This window comes from Chiloscyllium punctatum, chromosome 21, assembly GCF_047496795.1.
Source record: "Chiloscyllium punctatum isolate Juve2018m chromosome 21, sChiPun1.3, whole genome shotgun sequence".
Lineage (NCBI taxonomy): Eukaryota > Metazoa > Chordata > Chondrichthyes > Orectolobiformes > Hemiscylliidae > Chiloscyllium > Chiloscyllium punctatum.
The window spans coordinates 25,356,040-25,373,869 of NC_092759.1; the positions used below are offsets into that span (position 1 = coordinate 25,356,040).

At 43.0% G+C, this 17,830-nt stretch overlaps 1 protein-coding gene across 7 annotated transcripts in view; it reads right to left on the reverse strand.

The window, feature by feature from the left end:
• Positions 1 to 9,558: 9,558 nt before the first annotated feature.
• LOC140492664 (E3 ubiquitin-protein ligase RNF167-like) overlaps positions 9,559 to 17,830 on the reverse strand; it is a 125,811-nt gene continuing 117,539 nt past the window's right edge. For all 7 annotated transcript variants that reach the window (XM_072591707.1, XM_072591703.1, XM_072591706.1 and 4 more), the window contains one exon: positions 9,559 to 10,910. In XM_072591707.1, coding sequence (XP_072447808.1) covers positions 10,531 to 10,910 — 380 coding nt within the window. In that variant the 3' untranslated portion in view covers positions 9,559 to 10,530. The remainder of the gene's footprint in view (positions 10,911 to 17,830) is intronic.

Below are 17,830 nucleotides of genomic sequence, written 5' to 3' on the forward strand. Positions count from 1 at the left end.
TTTGGACGAAGTTCATAACACAGAGTCAGATAAGTTAATTGTTGTTTTAAGTCTGTCTAAGAGAAAGGTGGTATTAGTGAGTACAGTGGGTTCTTTCTTGATTATATGTTTTTGGAGATAAGTCGCCTGATTAAACTTAAAATACAAGCCATAGCTCTTAATTTAACCTGGGGCAGTGTTTGTAGAGGAATAAAACAGTGTTATTTTCTGGGTCTGTAGATTGTGAAGGAGCAAAAATGGGCTTTGCAGTGATATGTACTTCTTGTCAGATGTGGGAGATTAAAGAGAGTTTAAGGGTTACTGCGGATTATATCTGCCATAAATGCTGTTGGATGCGAATCTTATCGGATCGAGTGGATCGGTTGGAGAGACAGATAGAAGCGATGAGGAATTTGCAACAGCAACAGTATGTGATGGATGGCAGTTATTGGAAGGGTGGAAGTCTCAGATATAGCAACAGAGATGGGTTAACTCCAGGAAGGGTAAGAGGGGTAGGCAGCTAGTGCAGGAGTATTTTGTGGATATACCCATTTCAAACAGGTATGCTGTTTTGGAAAATGTAGGGGGTGGTGGATTCTCAGGGGAACGTAGCACAAACAGCCAAGTTTCTGGTATTGAGACTAGCTCTAATGCAATGAAGGGTATGTCGGCTTCCAAGAGATCAATTGTGTTAGGGGATTCTGTAGTCAGAGGTACAGACAGACGTTTCTGTGGCCAGCAGAGAAAAAGCAGAATGGTGTGTTGTTTCTCTGGTGCCAGGATCAAGGATGTCTCAGAGAGGGTGCAGAATGTTCTCATAGGGGAGAGGGGCCAGCAGGAGGTTATTGTCCACACTGGAACCAACGACATTGGAAGGGAAAAGGTTGAGACTCTGAAGGGAGATTACAGAGAGTTAGGCAGAAATTTAAAAAGGAGGTCCTCAAGGGTAGTAATATCTGGATTACTCCTAGTGCTACGAGCTAGTGAGGGCAGGAATAGGAGTATAGAGCAGATGAATACATGGCTGAGGAGTTGATGTATGGGAGAAGGATTCACATTTTTGGATCATTGGAATCTCTTTTGGGGTAGAAGTGACCTGTACAAGAAGGACAGATTGCACCGAAATTGGAAGGGGACTAATATACTGGGAAATTTGCTAGAACTACTTGGGAGGATTTAAACTAGTAAGGTGGGGGGGGGGGGGGGGGGGGGGGGGGGGGGGGGGGCGGGGGGGGAGGTGGTGGGTGGTGGGATTAGGGAGATAGTGAGGAAAGAGATCAATCTTTGAGACTGGTACAGTTGAGAACAGAAGTGAATCAAACAAAGGGAGCAGGCAGGGACAAGGTAGAACTAATAAATTAAATTGCATTTATTTCAATGCAATGGGCCTAACAGGGAAGGCAGATAAACTCAGGGCATGGCTAGGAACATGGAACTGGGAGATCATAGCAATTACAGAAACATGGCTCAGGGATGGGCAGGACTAGCAGCTTAATGTTCCAGGATACAAATGCTACAGGAAGGATAGAAAGGGAGGCAAGACAGGAGGGGGGGAGGGATAGCATTACAGTTGTGCTGAGGGAGGATATTCCCAGAAATACATCCAGGGAATGATTTGGGTGGAACTGAGAAATAAGAAAGGGATGATCACCTTATTGGGATTGTACTATAGACCCCCCAATAGTCAGAGGGAAACTGAGAAATAAACTTGTAAGGAGATCTCAGCTATCTGATAAGAATAATAGGGTAGGTATGGTGGGGGATTTTAATTTTCCAAACATCGACTGGGACTGCCATTGTGTTAAAGGTTTAGATGGAGAGGAATTTCTTAAGTGCGTACAAGACAATTTTCTGATTCAGCATGTGGATGTACCTACTAGAGAAGGTGCAAAACTTGACCTACTCTTGGGAAATAAGACAGGGCAGGTGACTGAGGTGTCAGTGGGGGAGCACTTTGGGGCCAGTGACCATAATTCTATTCATTTTAAAATAGTGATGGAAAAGGATAGACCAGATCTAAAAGTTGAAGTTCTAAATTGGAGAAAGGCCAATTTTGACGGTATTAGGCAAGAACTTTCAAAAGCTGATTGGGGGCAGATGTTCGCAGGTAAAGGGACGGCTAGAAAATGGGAAGCCTTCAGAAATGAGATAACAAGAATCCAGAGAAAGTATATTCCTGTCAGGGTGAAAGGGAAGGCTGGTAGGTATAGGGAATGCTGGATGACTAAAGAAATTGAGGGTTTGGTTAAGAAAAAGAAGGAAGCATATGTCAGGTATAGACAGGATAGATCGAGTGAATCCTTAGAAGAGTATAAAGGAAGTAGGAGACATGAGATAGCTTTGGCAAATAGGATTAAGGAGAATCCAAAGGGTTTTTACAAATATATTAAGGACAAAAGGGTAACTAGGGAGAGAATAGGCCCCTCAAAGATCAGCAAGACGGCCTTTGTGTGGAGCCACAGAAAATGGGGGAGATATTAAATGAATATTTTGCATCAGTATTTACTGTGGAAAAGGATATGGAAGATATAGACTGTAGGGAAATAGATGGTGACATCTTGCAAAATGTCCAGATTACAGAGGAGGAAGTGCTGGATGTCTTGAAACTGTTAAAGGTGGATAAATCCCCAGGACCTGATCAGGTGTACCCGAGAACTCTGTGGGAAGCTAGAGGAGTGATTGCTGGGCCTCTTGCTGAGATATTTGTATCATCGATAGTCACAGGTGAGGTGCCGGAAGACTGGAGGTTGGCAAACGTGGTGCCACTGTTTAAGAAGGGTGGTAAGGACAAGCCAGGGAACTATAGACCAGTGAGCCTGACCTCAGTGGTGGGCAAGTTGTTGGAGGGAATCCTGAGGGACAGGATGTACATGTATTTGGAAAGGCAAGGACTGATTAGGGATAGTCAACATGGCTTTGTGCATAGGAAATCATGTCTCACAAACTTGATTGAGTTTTTTGATGAAGTAACAAAAAGGATTGATGAGGGCAGAGCGGTAGATGTGATCTATATGGACTTCAGTAAGGTGTTCGACAAGGTTCCCCAGGGGAGACTGATTAGCAAGGTTAGATCTCATGGAATACAGGGAGAACTAGCCATTTGGATACAGAACCGACTCAAAGGTAGAAGACAGAGGGTGGTGGTGGAGAGTTGTTTTTCAGACTGGAGGCCTGTGACCAGTGGAGTGCCACAAGGATCGGTGCTGGGCCCTCTACTTTTTGTCATTTACATAAATGATTTGGATGTGAGCATAAGAGGTACAGTTAGTAAGTTTGCAGAAGACACCAAAATTGGAGGTGTAGTGGACAGCGAAGACGGTTACCTCAGATTACAACAAGATCTGGACCAGATGGGCCAATGGGCTGAGAAGTGGCAGATGGAGTTTAATTCAGATAAATGTGAGGTGCTGCATTTTAGGAAAGCAGCTATTAGCAGGATTCATACATTTAATGGTAAGGTCCTAGGGAGTGTTGCTGAACAAAGAGACCTTGGAGTGCAGGTTCATAGCTCCTTGAAAGTGGAGTCGCAGGTAGATAGGATAGTAAAGAAGGTGTTTGGTATGGTTTCCTTTATTGGTCAGAGTATTGAGTACAGGGGTTGGGAGGTCATGTTGCGGCTGTACAGGACATTGATTAGGCCACTGTTGGAATATTGTGTGCAATTCTGGTCTCCTTCCTATCAGAAAGATGTTGTGAAACTTGAAAGGGTTCAGAAAAGATTTACAAGGATGTTGCCAGGGTTGGAGAATTTGAGCTACAGGGAGAGGCTGAATAGGCTGGGGCTGTTTTCCCTGGAGCGTCGGAGGCTGAGGGGTGACCTTATAGAAATTTACAAAATTATCAGGGACATGGATAGGATAAATAGACAAAGTCTTTTCCCTGGGGTGGGTGAGTCCAGAACTAGAGGGGCATAGGTTTAGGGTGAGAGGGGAAAGATATAAAAGAGATCTAAGGGGCAACTTTTTCACACAGAGGGTGGTACGTGTATGGAATGAGCTGCCAGAGGATGTGGTGGAGGCTGGTACAATGACAGCATTTAAGAGGCATCTGGATGGGTATATGAATAGGAAGGGTTTGGAGGGATATGGGCCAGGAGCTGGAGGGTGGGACTAGATTGGGTTCAGATATCTGGTCGGCGTGGACGGGTGGGACCGAAGGGTCTGTTTCTGTGCTGTACATCTCTATGACTCTATGAGATACTGTTCCTCCAATTTGTGTTGTGGCAATGGTGGAGGCCAAGGATGGTCATGTTGGAAAGGGAGTGGGAAGGGGAATTAAATTGGGTGGTGACTGGGAGGACCAGTCGTCTTCTATGGGCTCAGCTGCGATGCTCAGTGAACCGTTCCCTAAATTTACTTTTGGTCTCCTCGATGTAGTCCTGACATCGTCTTCTCTACATCAGGGAAACCGAACATAAACTCAGGGAAACGGTTCGCTGAACATCACAGCCAGGCGCACAGCGGCCAACCAGACCTCCCAGTCACCACCCATTTTAATTCCCCTTCCCACTCCCTTTCCAACATGACCATCCTCAGCCTCCTCCATCGTGATAATGCAAAATGGAGCAACAGCATCTCAACTTCCACCTGGGCAGCCTACAGCCTTCTTGGCCTTGAGCTGCTGAAAGTCACTTCAAACAGGGTAGATGTAGATTGTAGGGGAGAGCAAACACAGTCAATTCAGTGGTTAAAACCACGTATTAAATATCAGAAAAGATAGCAATATTACCAATAACTGTCTAAACAGAGGCTTTGAACACAGCACAAGGCTGATAAAGATACCTATTTGTAACTTTGAAAGGATGTTTTAATTTTATAAGTCCCTCCATTCGGACATGAGGGCTTTCTAATTCAGACAACCTTCCCTGCTTTAGCCTTGGATTCTTGAGCAGCTGCTGGTTATATATATCCAGGAATTAACAAGTTACACTTGGATTGTTTCATAATGTCAGAAGAACTTATTATAAATTCACATTGTTATAAACTTGATGTAACAAGTGGTTGCTTATTATCATTTGCACATGTTGCTAATTCTTCAAGTTAATGAGCATGATTGCCAGGCAATTTCAGTACATAGCTTTTAAAAGTAGCAAGCAAAATTGTATATTTCAAAATATTAACCTTTTGAAATTTGTTAATATTATTCAGAGTTGGCAATGATGGGATAAGAAAGAATGGGCTTTTGCTTCGATTACAAATAGGTAGTTAGCTGTTTGGCATGGAAATTAGGGGCGTTAGTATTACTCTTGGTGGTGATAATATAGTTCTCAGCATTTGGTCTAATTTCTAGTGTTATAAATGCCATTACAATGGGAATCTGTTTCTGCCAAAAATACCCACATTTTACACATTAGATACTAGCTTGGCTGAGATTTGGAACAAGATTCAGGCCAAATAGTAGAATGATTCAACAAAAACCAACAGAACGGCAGAAACTGTAAATCAGAAACTAAAACAGAAGTTGCTGGAAAAGCTCAGTAGGTGCCGCAGCATCTGTGAAAGACAATCAGAGATAACATTTCAGGTCCAGTGACCCTTCCTCAGAACTCACTGGAAACAAAACGTTAACTCTGATTTCTCTGGCTTGGAAGATAGAATAAAACAAAAGTAAAATGCATGATGTACATCAAAATAATTCTCCAAGCAAGAACCAGGTCAAATACAAACAGAGGGTGAAAACAGAGAAAAGTAGATCAGTAGTCAGCATAAAAGGAACACAAAGATCTTCTACAGGCATGTAAGTAGGAAATGGACAGTAAGCATTGGGTGGGTCCTACTCAACATTCACGCTAATTTGTTTTGTCTCCTTCATAAACCTCTAAGCTGTGTGTGTGGCAGTAACATCTAGAATCGGAATTCAATGTTGTAAATGACATCAGCATGATCATATCCATCGAGAAGACTGGTCCTACTAAGGGCAAAGAGGGTGATAAAGGCGGAGGTGCAGGTTACAATATTTAATGAATATTTTTTACCACTGTTTACTAAGAGGAAACGGGTAAAATATTGGTAGAAGTGAAAATGGCAGATGTACTAAAGAAGAAAGAATTGGTAGGTAGGATTCCCTGAAACGTTAGGCTTATGAAAAAGTTGAGCGTGTGGTGCTGGAAAAGCACAGCAGGTCAGGCAGCATCCGAGGAGCAGGTAAATCGATGTTTCAGGCAAAAGTCCTTCATCATGGAAACATTTGTCAATATTATCTCAGATATAGCCAAGCATGGTACATTAGTGGAGAGTGCTGAATGTGCGCTCTTTATTCCAGAAAAAGTTGAAGGAATTTTTGTGTCAACTACAGGCAAATCAATTTAGCATAGTTGGTGGATGAGGTTATAGGAACAATAATCACAGCAAAATATTTACAGATCGAGGAGCCCCAGCACAGAACTGTAAAAGGAAGCTCATACTTAACTAACGGAATTGACTGCAACCAAAGCAGAAATTGCTGGAGAAACTCAGCAGAACTGGCAACACACACGGGGAGAAAGTAGAATTAATGTTCTGAGTCCAGTGACTCATCAGAACTGAATTTGAAACAGTAACTCTGCTTTTCCCCACAAATGCTGTCAGATTTGCTGAGTTTCTCTAGCAATTTATGTTTTTGCTTCAGATCTCCAGCATCCACAACAGGTAGATAAGATAGTGAAGGTGGCCTTTGGTATGCTTTCCTCTATTAGTCAGTGTATTGAATACAGGATATGGGAGGTCATGTTGTGGCTGTACAGGACACTTGTTAGGCCACTGTTGGAATGTTGCTTCGGAAAGGTGTTGTGAAACTTGAAAGGGTTCAGAAAAGATTTACAAGGATGTTGCTGGGGTTGGAGGGTTTGAGCTAGAGAGAGGCTGAACAGGCTGGGGCTGTTTTTCCTGCAGCATCGGAGACTGAGGGGTGACCTTATAGAGGTTTATAAAATCATGAGGGGGGCATGGATAGGATAAATAGACAAAGTCTTTTCCCTGGGGTGGGAGGAATCTCGAACTAGAGGGCACAGGTTTAGGGTTAGAGGGGAAAGATATAAAAAAGACCTAAGGGACAACTTTTGCCAGAGGATGTGGTGAAGGCTGGTACAATTGCAACATTTAAGAGGCATCTGGATGGGTATATGAATAGGAAGGGTTTGAATGGATATAGGCTGGATGCTGGCAGGTGGGACTAGATTGGCTTGGGATATCTGGTTGGCATGGACAGGTTGGACCAAAGGGTCTGTTTCCGTGCTGTACATCTCTATGACTCTAACTAGTTGACTGGGGGATTGTAGATAGTGGTATTCCCTCAGGGACAGTGATCAAAGTATATACAGAGTAAAATTCAATGTCTTCCCGTGATATCAAACCTGGAGGCATGGGAGACAGTGAGGATGACGCCAAAGGACTGGAACAGGACAGCCCAGCAGAACGAATAGACAAAAGGAAAGTGGAATATTTGACAGAGAATGGTGAGGTGAAGTGTAGAAGGACAGAGGGGCAAGAGAGACTTAATGGTTATACAGGTATAAAGAATGTGCACAGAGACATCTGTCATTTACATACACAGATTTGAATGTAAAAGGACATATTGAGACAGAAGATAGCAAAGTATATATGAAAACTTGAGTTTCACTTTTAGAAACATTATGCCCAAAATTAGAAAATAGACTGAACCAAGAAGCTTGAGGGAGGATTCGATAGAAGTGGCCACGGTTGTGACAAGTTTTGAGATGGCAGTCAAAGATGTTTCCATTCACTGAAGGCTCAAGGACAATGGGACCCATTTAAGGATTTGGGAGAGAGTTACAGGGAGAATCTGAAAAAGGACTTTTTTTTTAATGCAGAGTGGCAATGTCCTGGAACACACTGACAACAAGGATGATGGCAGTGGATATCATGAATGATTTAACTGGAGACTGGGTGGGTGCTTAACAGAAACAGGAGATTGGGACTAGTTGGGTTACTCCACAGAGAGCCAGCATGGACTCAACAAACCAACTTACCTCCTCATGACCTGGACTGACAAATTCATTCACAAGAATCCCTATTTTCAAACTGTTCAAATAAAAAGGTATCCAGTTTTATTCCCGGGATTTTTCTAGCAGTCCAGCAAATCACAGAGGCAGCTTACAGTGAATTGTCACAGAAACTATTCCCCATGTTTATGGTGATTACTGCCATATTCCAGAAAGTAAAATGCCCAAAGATCCCACAGCTACTGAGTGAAGATGCGTGGGAGGCAAGTGGAAGAAGGTATAGAGGGCCAGATTTGTGGGTGGAGTGCAAGGTGAGTATTAGAAGGGTTAGGGTACTAAGGGGCATATAGATTGGTTGGGTTGATGTGCCAGAAATATGTATGATGTGATACTAGGGCAAGAGAGTAGGATGGATCAGGTAGTGTGGGTAGGGGGTCAGTTTCATAGTTACCCTGGAGTTTGAGGAGTTGAATCTAATTTTTCCTGGCTAACTATTGAGGCTGAGAGTTGGAACCGTTTAAAGTTTCTGACTTGAACTTAAAGTTCAAAACTTGGTCACAGAGGTCCAGATGATGGGCAAATTGCCCACTGGAAGTTAAAACTTCTTGGTCAACTACTATTCAGTTCTTCAGAATATCTAAAAGGTCCTAACCACTACTTTTCAGAGCTTGTCCAATCACCAATTACCTGAAGATCGGAAAGTCTTGATTGATGACTTAAATATCAGTCATCCAAATTCACAGTTAACTTGTTTGCATTAGGGAGACTGCTGCTCACTGTGTGACAGAGCAGCTAGTAAATTTGACAGAAATGTGTTTAGATAATTACAAACTCTATTAAAAATTAATCATTATTATAAAATGTAACTAACCAGATTTTGAAAAGCCTGGAACATATCATTTATGATAGCTTGTGTCAATTCCATATCACATTTGATACTTGCTCCTATCTAGTTTGACATTTGACAAAAGCTACTGTCATTCCAATCACAATACACACCAATTTCAACCAAGTCAAATGGAGCTGCTCCAGAAAGGACTACCACAGAAAATATACTCAATATTAGGCCTCAACTTCCAACAATGCCTGCATTATCTACCTCTAACTCCTCTCTAAGCTATATTCACAAAATTGAGACAGAAAGTGTTATAAAACCTCAGCAGCTTGCATTATGGACTTGAAATGTTAACTTGGTATCTCCCTTCACAGGTGCTGTAAGAGTTGCTGACTTTCTCCAGCACTTTGTTGTTATTTCAGGTCTCCAGTACCCACAGCACTCTGTTCTTTGTTTTTTGTATGGTGGTCAGCAATGTAGAGTTTGTGATTCCTTGTAATTGAAATCTGGAATAAATCAAACTTGACACCATCACACAATTGTTTTCTCCTTTCCTGCACAAAATACAAACAATCATCTCATGAAATTCTACAATACTACTGGGGTCACACGCACAAGCCAAGCTAGAGTCCCACAGCATGGAGACTTGCCCTTTGGCCCATCAATGCAAACTCCCCATTTCCCTGCACTTGACCCATATCCTTCTAAACTTTTCCTCCCTATGTATTTGCCCTTGGAAGAAGACCAGTTCCTGGAATATTCAAATTGCAGTCAGTTACTACAAGTGATTTTCGAGTCAGCCATGTTACTTCAGCACATTTATTGTCAGTGAAAGACTGTAATTCAGGGTGAAAGATCAACAGGTAGCAATCTGGAATGCCTGGCTCCTGGACACAGTCCCACATCTCTGTACAGCCATCATTGGTAAAATGAGGAAACAGCCACAGCAGCAAAATAAACCAGAACAGTGGAAATGATTACAACAGACAGCTAGGACTACACCATTTCTATTGTCTTTGATTCTGGTTTCATTCCCCCTTCAGCAACCTGTCTTCTGCATGATCACAATTTATCAATAATTGCCTGCTCAATTAATCTCACAATTGTAACCAGAGAACATTCTGCTGAGCAAGATTACAAAATTTAGTATAAAAAGGGAACTATGAACATTACAAATATTGTTGTGGTCATTTTCCCAACGTCAGGTCAGAATAACTTTGGGAGATACTGCAAGTACCAGTAGCACCCAGCCCTGTTTCAGAGTTCAGATTCCATACATCAGAAGGTCGCTACGTAGTTAGGAAGCATATATAATATACCAGGTAATTATCATGGTGAGAACAGAAGCAGAGCAAAGGGGTGCAGTTCACTTCTAGATGATTACAGCTCGCAGACAAGGGATTGTAGTATAGTACCAGCAAGGGCCCCAGGTAGTTGTGCTTTTTAATTTCATGCTCATTTTACAGAACGTGGAAGAGAAAGTTTCTTCACATTGGTATTTAATGAGCTATCGATCACATTCCCTGCCCACTACTGAATGCCTATTTGTTACAAGGGAGTTGAGGCTGTTTGTATTCTGTTGGTATCAAGCAACACACCCATGCGCAGTTACAGCTTGTACTCACTGTTCATGAACAGCAGAACCTCCCCTGTTAACACTTAAATATGTATTTTAAATGTTCCCCCAAAAAGTTCTAAATAAAGCCCTATTTGAGCTGCAGTCACACAATGATTACAGTTTTACAGATTAGAACAGTACAAAGCCCAAGGTTCCTAACTACACATTAAAAACATTCCCAGGATTGAGGTTAGGCTCAGACCCAGATCCTGTAGTGATTGAAGAGTGACTTTGATTCTCCTGGTTGTGGTCTAGAACTTCCACCCCCTCATTGTCACCATCCTGACTGGAATCTGATGAGTGGTCCCCGCTGTGCTGTGCGAGGGAATTGGTCATGGAGCCAAATGAGTGCGTAGCAGAGGATGAAGCTCCGTGGAGTAGTGGTGTGCGCTCCGATTGATGCTCATCATCTTCATGGTAATCTTCCATATCAGATCCAGACTCAGAGTCACCAGTTGAACGCAGAACACGTTGCTTGCAAACAGGGCAGGTCTTCTTTGTCTGTGTTAGCCAGGTGTCCACACATTTACAGTGGTATGCTGCATTTGACAGGTAGTTGTGGTTTGGTGGGGAAAGAGGGGGGAGAAAAGAAGGTAACACATCTCATTAAAAAGATAGGGCCTCAACTAAATCCCAAAGCAAAATAATTTGTATTTGTACAATGTATTCTCAAGTCATCTGAATATGCTATAGTGCATTCATTGTTAATAGGCCAACCCATTCCAATGTATAGAATCTTCATTACAGCACAAAGAGAAGCTATCCAGTTCATTACTTCTGCACCTATTCTCTGTAAGTGGAACTCAGCTAGTCCCATTGCCATATTTTATCCCTGTAGCTATGCACTTTTCTCCCTCTTCAAATAATGGTAATTTCCTTTACAAAGTCCTTCACAGCATTCTCCGTCAGTGCACTCCAGATCCTAACCACTCCATGGCTGTAAACGGTTTACCTAATGTTGATTCTATTCTGGCAATGGAAACAATTGTTCCCAATCAACTTGTCAAGATCCCTCAGAATTTTGAAGACTTCATCAAACGTCTTTTAGATTAGATTACTTACAGTGTGGAAACAGGCCCTTCGGCCCAACAAGTCCACACCGCCCCACCGAAGCGCAACCCACCCATACCCCTACATTTACCCCTTACCTAACACTACGGGCAATTTAGCATGGCCAATTCACCTGACCTGCACATCTTTGGAGTGTGGGAGGAAACCGGAACACCCGGAGGAAACCCACGCAGACACGGGGAGAACGTGCAAACTCCACACAGTTAGTCGCCTGAGGCGGGAATTGAACCCGGATCTCTGGCGCTGTGAGGCAGCAGTGCTAACCACTGTGCCACCGTGCCGCCCACTAACGTTTATGTGCCCCACCTCTTATTGTCTTAACAGTGGCTGTCTTTAAAAAAAATTCACAAATTTCTGTCCTGAAAGGGTGATCACTAATTTTAAAACAGTGCTGCCTAATTCTGCCCTCCACCAGGTGCACCCCGTCAAGAGCATTCAGGATCTTGTACACTTCAATGAAGTCATGTAGTATTCGTCAGACCAGGTAACCAAAAACTCTTTTGATTTTAATGGAAAGATGTTTGACTAATGTATTTACAACTGAGAGAGCAAAAGTCAAGATCAAGAATATTGGGCAATCCAAGATGGATGATGGGAAAAATTTGTGGCTATAACAGCTGCTCCGTGTTTCGGGGTATTTTAGGTGTTGGAGGTGATTTCCTCCAATTCCAGGAGCAGTAATTACTGTCTTCTATGCTGTTGCATTGTTTTGGAACTGTGGGGAAAACAAAGATTATAAGTGTGGAGGAAGAGACACAAAAGGCAGCGACTACGTGGTCAGTTGGGGGGGGCGGGGGTAGAGAGCATGAGAGAGGGTGCGAGAGACAGCAATGAATCTGCAGTTACTGCCTTTGCTGTTTGAGTTCATGTATCTCTGAACATCAGAGTGGGTCTGGGAAAAATTAACAAATAGCGAAATTTACAGTTGACCTAGGAAGAAACTGTGTGGGAGAGTTCACAGCACAGGAACTGAGAAGTGCATAGTTTTTAATATGTAGCCTTACTGTAAGTCAACAGTAGTGAGTACAGTGGGCTCTTTCTTGATTATATGTTTTATTGAGATTGGTCCCATAATTAAATTTTAAAACATAAATCATAAATACTAAGTTAGCCTGGAGCACTTTTTTAGCACAAAAAGATGGTGCTATTTCTGGGTCTGTAGATTGCGAAGGAGTAAAGATGGCCACTAGTTGAGTGATATGTTCTTCCTGTTGGCTGTGGGAGATTAGGGAGAGTTTCCATGTTGCTGATGATTATGTCTGCAGGAACTGTCTTTTGTTGCAAATCCTATCACATTGCATGGACCAGGTGGAGTGGGAGTTAGAGGCGATGAGGAATTGAGAAGAGATAGATGTTGTGATGGATGGCAGTTATAGGAGGGGATATACAGTTGGTTGATGGGTTAACTCCAGGAAAGGTAGGAGGGATAGGCAGGTAGTGCAGGAGTCTTCTGTGGTGGTAAAAACAATGACTGCAGATACTGGAAACCAGATTCTGGATTAGTGGTGCTGGAAGAGCACAGCAGTTCAGGCAGCATCCAAGGAGCTTCGAAATCGACGTTTCGGGCAAAAGCCCTTCATCAGCTTTATTCCTGATGAAGGGCTTTTGCCCGAAACGTCGATTTCAAAGCTCCTTGGATGCTGCCTGAACTGCTGTGCTCTTCCAGCACCACTAATCCAGAATCAGGAGTCTTCTGTGGCTATCCCCATTTCAAATAAGTATGCTGCTTTAGAAAATGTAGGGGATGATAGACTCTCAGGGGAATGTAGCACAAACAGCCAAGTTCCTGGTACAGAGACTGGCTCTAAACTAATGAGGGTTACATCAGGTTCCAAGGGATCAATTGTGATAGCAGACTCTCAAGTCAGAGGCACAGACATATTTTTCTGTGGCCAGCAGTGAAAAATCAGAATGCTGTGTTGCCTCCCTTGTGCCAGGATCAAGGATATCTCAGAGACGGTGGAGAGTGTTCTCAAAGGGGAGAGTGATCAGCAGGAGGTCATTGTACATATTGGAACTAATGACATAGGAAGGGAAAAGGGTGAGATTCTGAAGGTAGAATATAGAAGTTAGGCAAGAATCTAAAAAGGAGGTCCTCAAAGGTAGTAATATCTGGATTACTCCTGGTGCTACGAGCTAGTGAGGGTAGGAATAGGAGGATAGAGCAGAAGAATGCATGGTTGAGGAGCTGGTGCAGGGGAGAAGGGTTCACATTTTTGAATCATTGGAATTTCTTCTGGGGTAGAAGTGACCTGTACAAGAAAGATGGATTGCACCTGAATTGGAAGAGGACTAATATACTTGCAAGAAGATTTGCTAGAGCTGCTTGGGAAGATTTAAACTAGTAAGGTGTGTGTGTGTGTGTGTGTGTGTGTGTGTGTGTGTGTGTGTGTGTGTGTGTGGGGGGGGGGGGGGGGGGGGGGGGGGGGGGCAGTGGGGGGGAGATGACCCAGGGAGGTAGTGAGGAAAGAGAACAGTCTGAGACTGGTACAGTTGGGAAGGCAGCTGAACTCAGGGCATGGTGAAGAACATGGCACTGGGATATCATAGCAATTACAGAAACATGGGTTAGGGATGGACAGGACTGGTAGCTTAATGTTCCAGGATACAAATGCGATAGGAAGGATAGAAAGGGGGGCCAGAGAGGAGGGGCAGTGGCATGTTTGATAAGGGATAGCATTACTGCTGTACTTAGGGAGGTTATTTCTGGGAATATATCTAGGGAAGATATTTGGGTGGAACTGAGAAATAAGAAAGGGATGATCGTCTTATTGGGATTGTATTGTAGACTCCTAATAGTCAGCAGGAAATTGAGAAATAGACAAAGCCTTTTCTCTGCGGTGGGGGAATCCAGAACTAGACGGCATAGGTTCAGAGTGAGAGGGGAAAGAAATAACAGGGACCTATGACCTAACTTTTTCACACAGAGGGTGGTGCGTGAATGGAATGAGCTTTCAGAGGAAGCGGTGGAGGCTGGTATAATTACAGCATTTAAAAGGCATCTGGATGGGTATATGAATAGGAAGGGTTTACAGGGATATGGGCTAAGTGCTGGCAAATGGGACTAGATTAGGTTAGGACATCTCGTCAACATGAATGAGTTGGACTGACTGGTCGGTTTCCGTGCTTTATGTCTCTATGACTCTGTTTAATTTGTTTTCAGTTCAGAAAAATTTACTGAAATCTTTTAGAGTCTGAGTTCTTACAGCATGGAAAAAGACCCTTTCGCCCATCAAGTCTGTGCTAGTCATCAAATGCTTATATTTTCTAATCCACCCCATACCCACAGCCAGCAGAACATAATGTACAATATAGCCAGCAAGGACTGCAACAAACATTACATTGAACAAACCAGCATGAAACTAGTTACCAGGATACATGATTAACAATTACTGGTATCCATACATACAGATGAAGAGGGACACCAGTTTGACTGGGACAATGCAGCCATCCTGGTATAGGCTAAACAAAGACATACATGGGAATTACTAGAGGCTTGGCAATCAAACTGGAACTTTACTAACAAACACATATCTGGATACCATTTACCAACCTCAGAACCAGAAGTGATATCCACCACAACAAACCAAGACACATAAATAGCAAGTGGGACAGAATACCAACCACTCACCAGAGGATCACTGATGATGTTACCTAGCATGGTGACATCATGAAATGTCTGAAAACAAACCCACCAGCTCAGTGAGCAAACCAAATATTTCTAATCCAGTTTCCTAGCATTTGGTACAAAGCCATGTATACTGACATTTCAGTTCACATCTGTACATTTCCTAAATGTTTTGAGAGATACAACATCTATTGTCCTTTCAGGAAGAGGGTTTCACCTCTGGGTGAAAACATTATTCCTCAAATCCCCTTGAAAACCTTGAAACCTTAAAGCTTCCTCCCGGTTATTGACTCTTCTAAGAGTCAAAGTTTCTCACCCTCTATTCTATCTATGGCCCTCAGTACTTTGTACACCTCAATTAAGTTCCTATTGGCCTTTTGTGCTCTGAAGAAGGCAGTTCTTGCGTATCTAGCCTCTCTTTGCAGCTGTATTAGTCTTACCAGGAAACATCTTGTAAATCTCCTCTCCACTCACTCTAATGGAATCACATCCCTCCAATAGTGTCACGACCAGATTGACACAGTACTCCACCTGTCGCCTACATAACATTGAGGAGAAAGTGAGGATTGCAGACGCTAGAGATCAGAGCTTAAAAATGTGTTGCTGGAAAAGCGCAGCAGGTCAGGTAGCATCCAAGGAGCAGGAAATTGACGTTTCGGGCATGAGCCTGAAGAAGGGCTTATGCCCAAAACGTCGAATCTCCTTCTCCTTGGACGCTGCCTGACCCTTTTCCAGCAACACATTTTTAAGCCGACATAACATTGTATACAGCTCAATTGTAACCTTTTTACTCTTGTATTCAATGCCTCAATTAATAAAGGCAAGTATCCTTCCTAACAACCTTATTTTTCTGGGCAAAATGGACGACTGCAGATGCTGGAAATCAAAGTCTAGTTAGAGTGGTGCTAGAAAAGCACAGGAGGTCAGGCAGCATCCGAGGAGCAGGAGAGTCGACGTTTCGGGCAAAAGCCCAGCATCACTCTAATCACTCTTGAAGAAGGGCTGATGTCCGAAACGTCGATTCTCCTGCTCCTTGGACGCTGCCTGACCTGCTGTGCTTTTCCACCAACACATTTTCAGCTCTGATCTCCAGCATCTACAGACCTCACTTTCTCCTCCATCACTCTAATCTAACATTATTTTTCTGTCAAACCATCAAGGATCTCTGGAAATGCTCACCAAGGCCTCTCTATACTTCCAAGAGTCCTAACATCCTTTGCCTGTTCATCCTTCCAAAATCATTACCTCACACTTTTCAGGATTAAATTCCAGCCCATCTGACCAACTCATCTATATCATCCTATAGGGATGGGTAATAAAAATTTTTCTTGACAGTGATGCTTGCATCACATGAAGTATGTTTTTTTAAAGTTACATGAACCTTTTACCATCTCAGTTTTGATGCAATCACAGACTAAGGTTAACTTGAAATAGCATTACTTGGATAAGCAAAGTCAACAAATGCCTAAATCTGCAGATTACTTCCAAGTTCACATCATCACTGCTCAATTGAAGTTTTGACATGGTCCTCTTAAATCAAGCACACATGAATGACTGGATGCAGAAAATAATCCATAATTATAGAAAATATAGGAAGATCATTATTAGATTCACCTTTCCAACACTCCCAAGACCGTTAACTGCTTATCATTGTTGGGGGTTCGTTCAGCTCAGGATCAGTTGGCTGGATGGCTGGTTTGTAATGTAGACTGATATCAACACCGTAGGATCCATTCCCACACTGCATCACAAAGATCCTGCCTCAACTCCCCTTCGTTGGAGATGTGGTGACCCTCAAGGTTCAATTCATCATCAGTGATCTCTCTCTGAGACAGCAGCCTTATGGTCTGGTAGGACTATGGCGACTTTATCTGTTTAACTAATGTCAAAAAGTGTGGCGATGGAAAAGCACAGACCAGGCAGCATCTGGGGACCAGGAGAGTCAAGGTTTCTGGCATAAGCCATTCTTCAGGATGCCCTTCTGCCTGGTCGACTCTCCTGCTTCTCTGATGCTGCCTGACCTGCTGTGCTTTTCAGTGCCACTCATTTCGACTTTGACTCTCCAGCATTTGCAGTCCCCACTTTCACCTGTTTAATCATATATCAGCCAATAGTCATAGAGATGTACAGCATGGAGACAGACCCTTCAGTCCAACTCGTTCATGCCGACCAGCTATCCTAACCTAATCTAGTCCCATTTGCCAGCACTTCGCCCATATCCCTCTAAACCCTATTCATGTACCCACTCAAGTACCTTTTTAAATGCTGTAATTGTTCCAGCCTCCACCACTTCCTCTGGCAGCTCATTCTATACACGCACCACCCTCTGTGTGACCTCACAACTCCTATACTCATTGCTTTGACCCATAAAGGAAAATATATCAAATGCCACCTTCACTATCCTATCTACCTGCAACTCCACTTTCAGGGAACTATGAATCTGGACTCCAAAGTCTCTTTGTTCAGCAACACTCCCCAGGATCTTATCATTAAAGTATAAAAGTCCTACTCTGATTTACTTTTCCAAAATGCAGCACCTCACATTTATCTAAATTGAACTTCATCTGCCATTTTTCAGCCCATTGGCCCATCTGGTCAAGATCCCATTGTACTCTGAGGTAACCTATTTTGCTGTCCACCACACCTCCAATTTTGGGGTCATATACAAAAACTTACCAACTGTACCTCCTATGCTCACATCCAAATCATTTACATAAATGACAAAAAGTAGTGGATCCAGTATTGATCCTTGTGGCACAC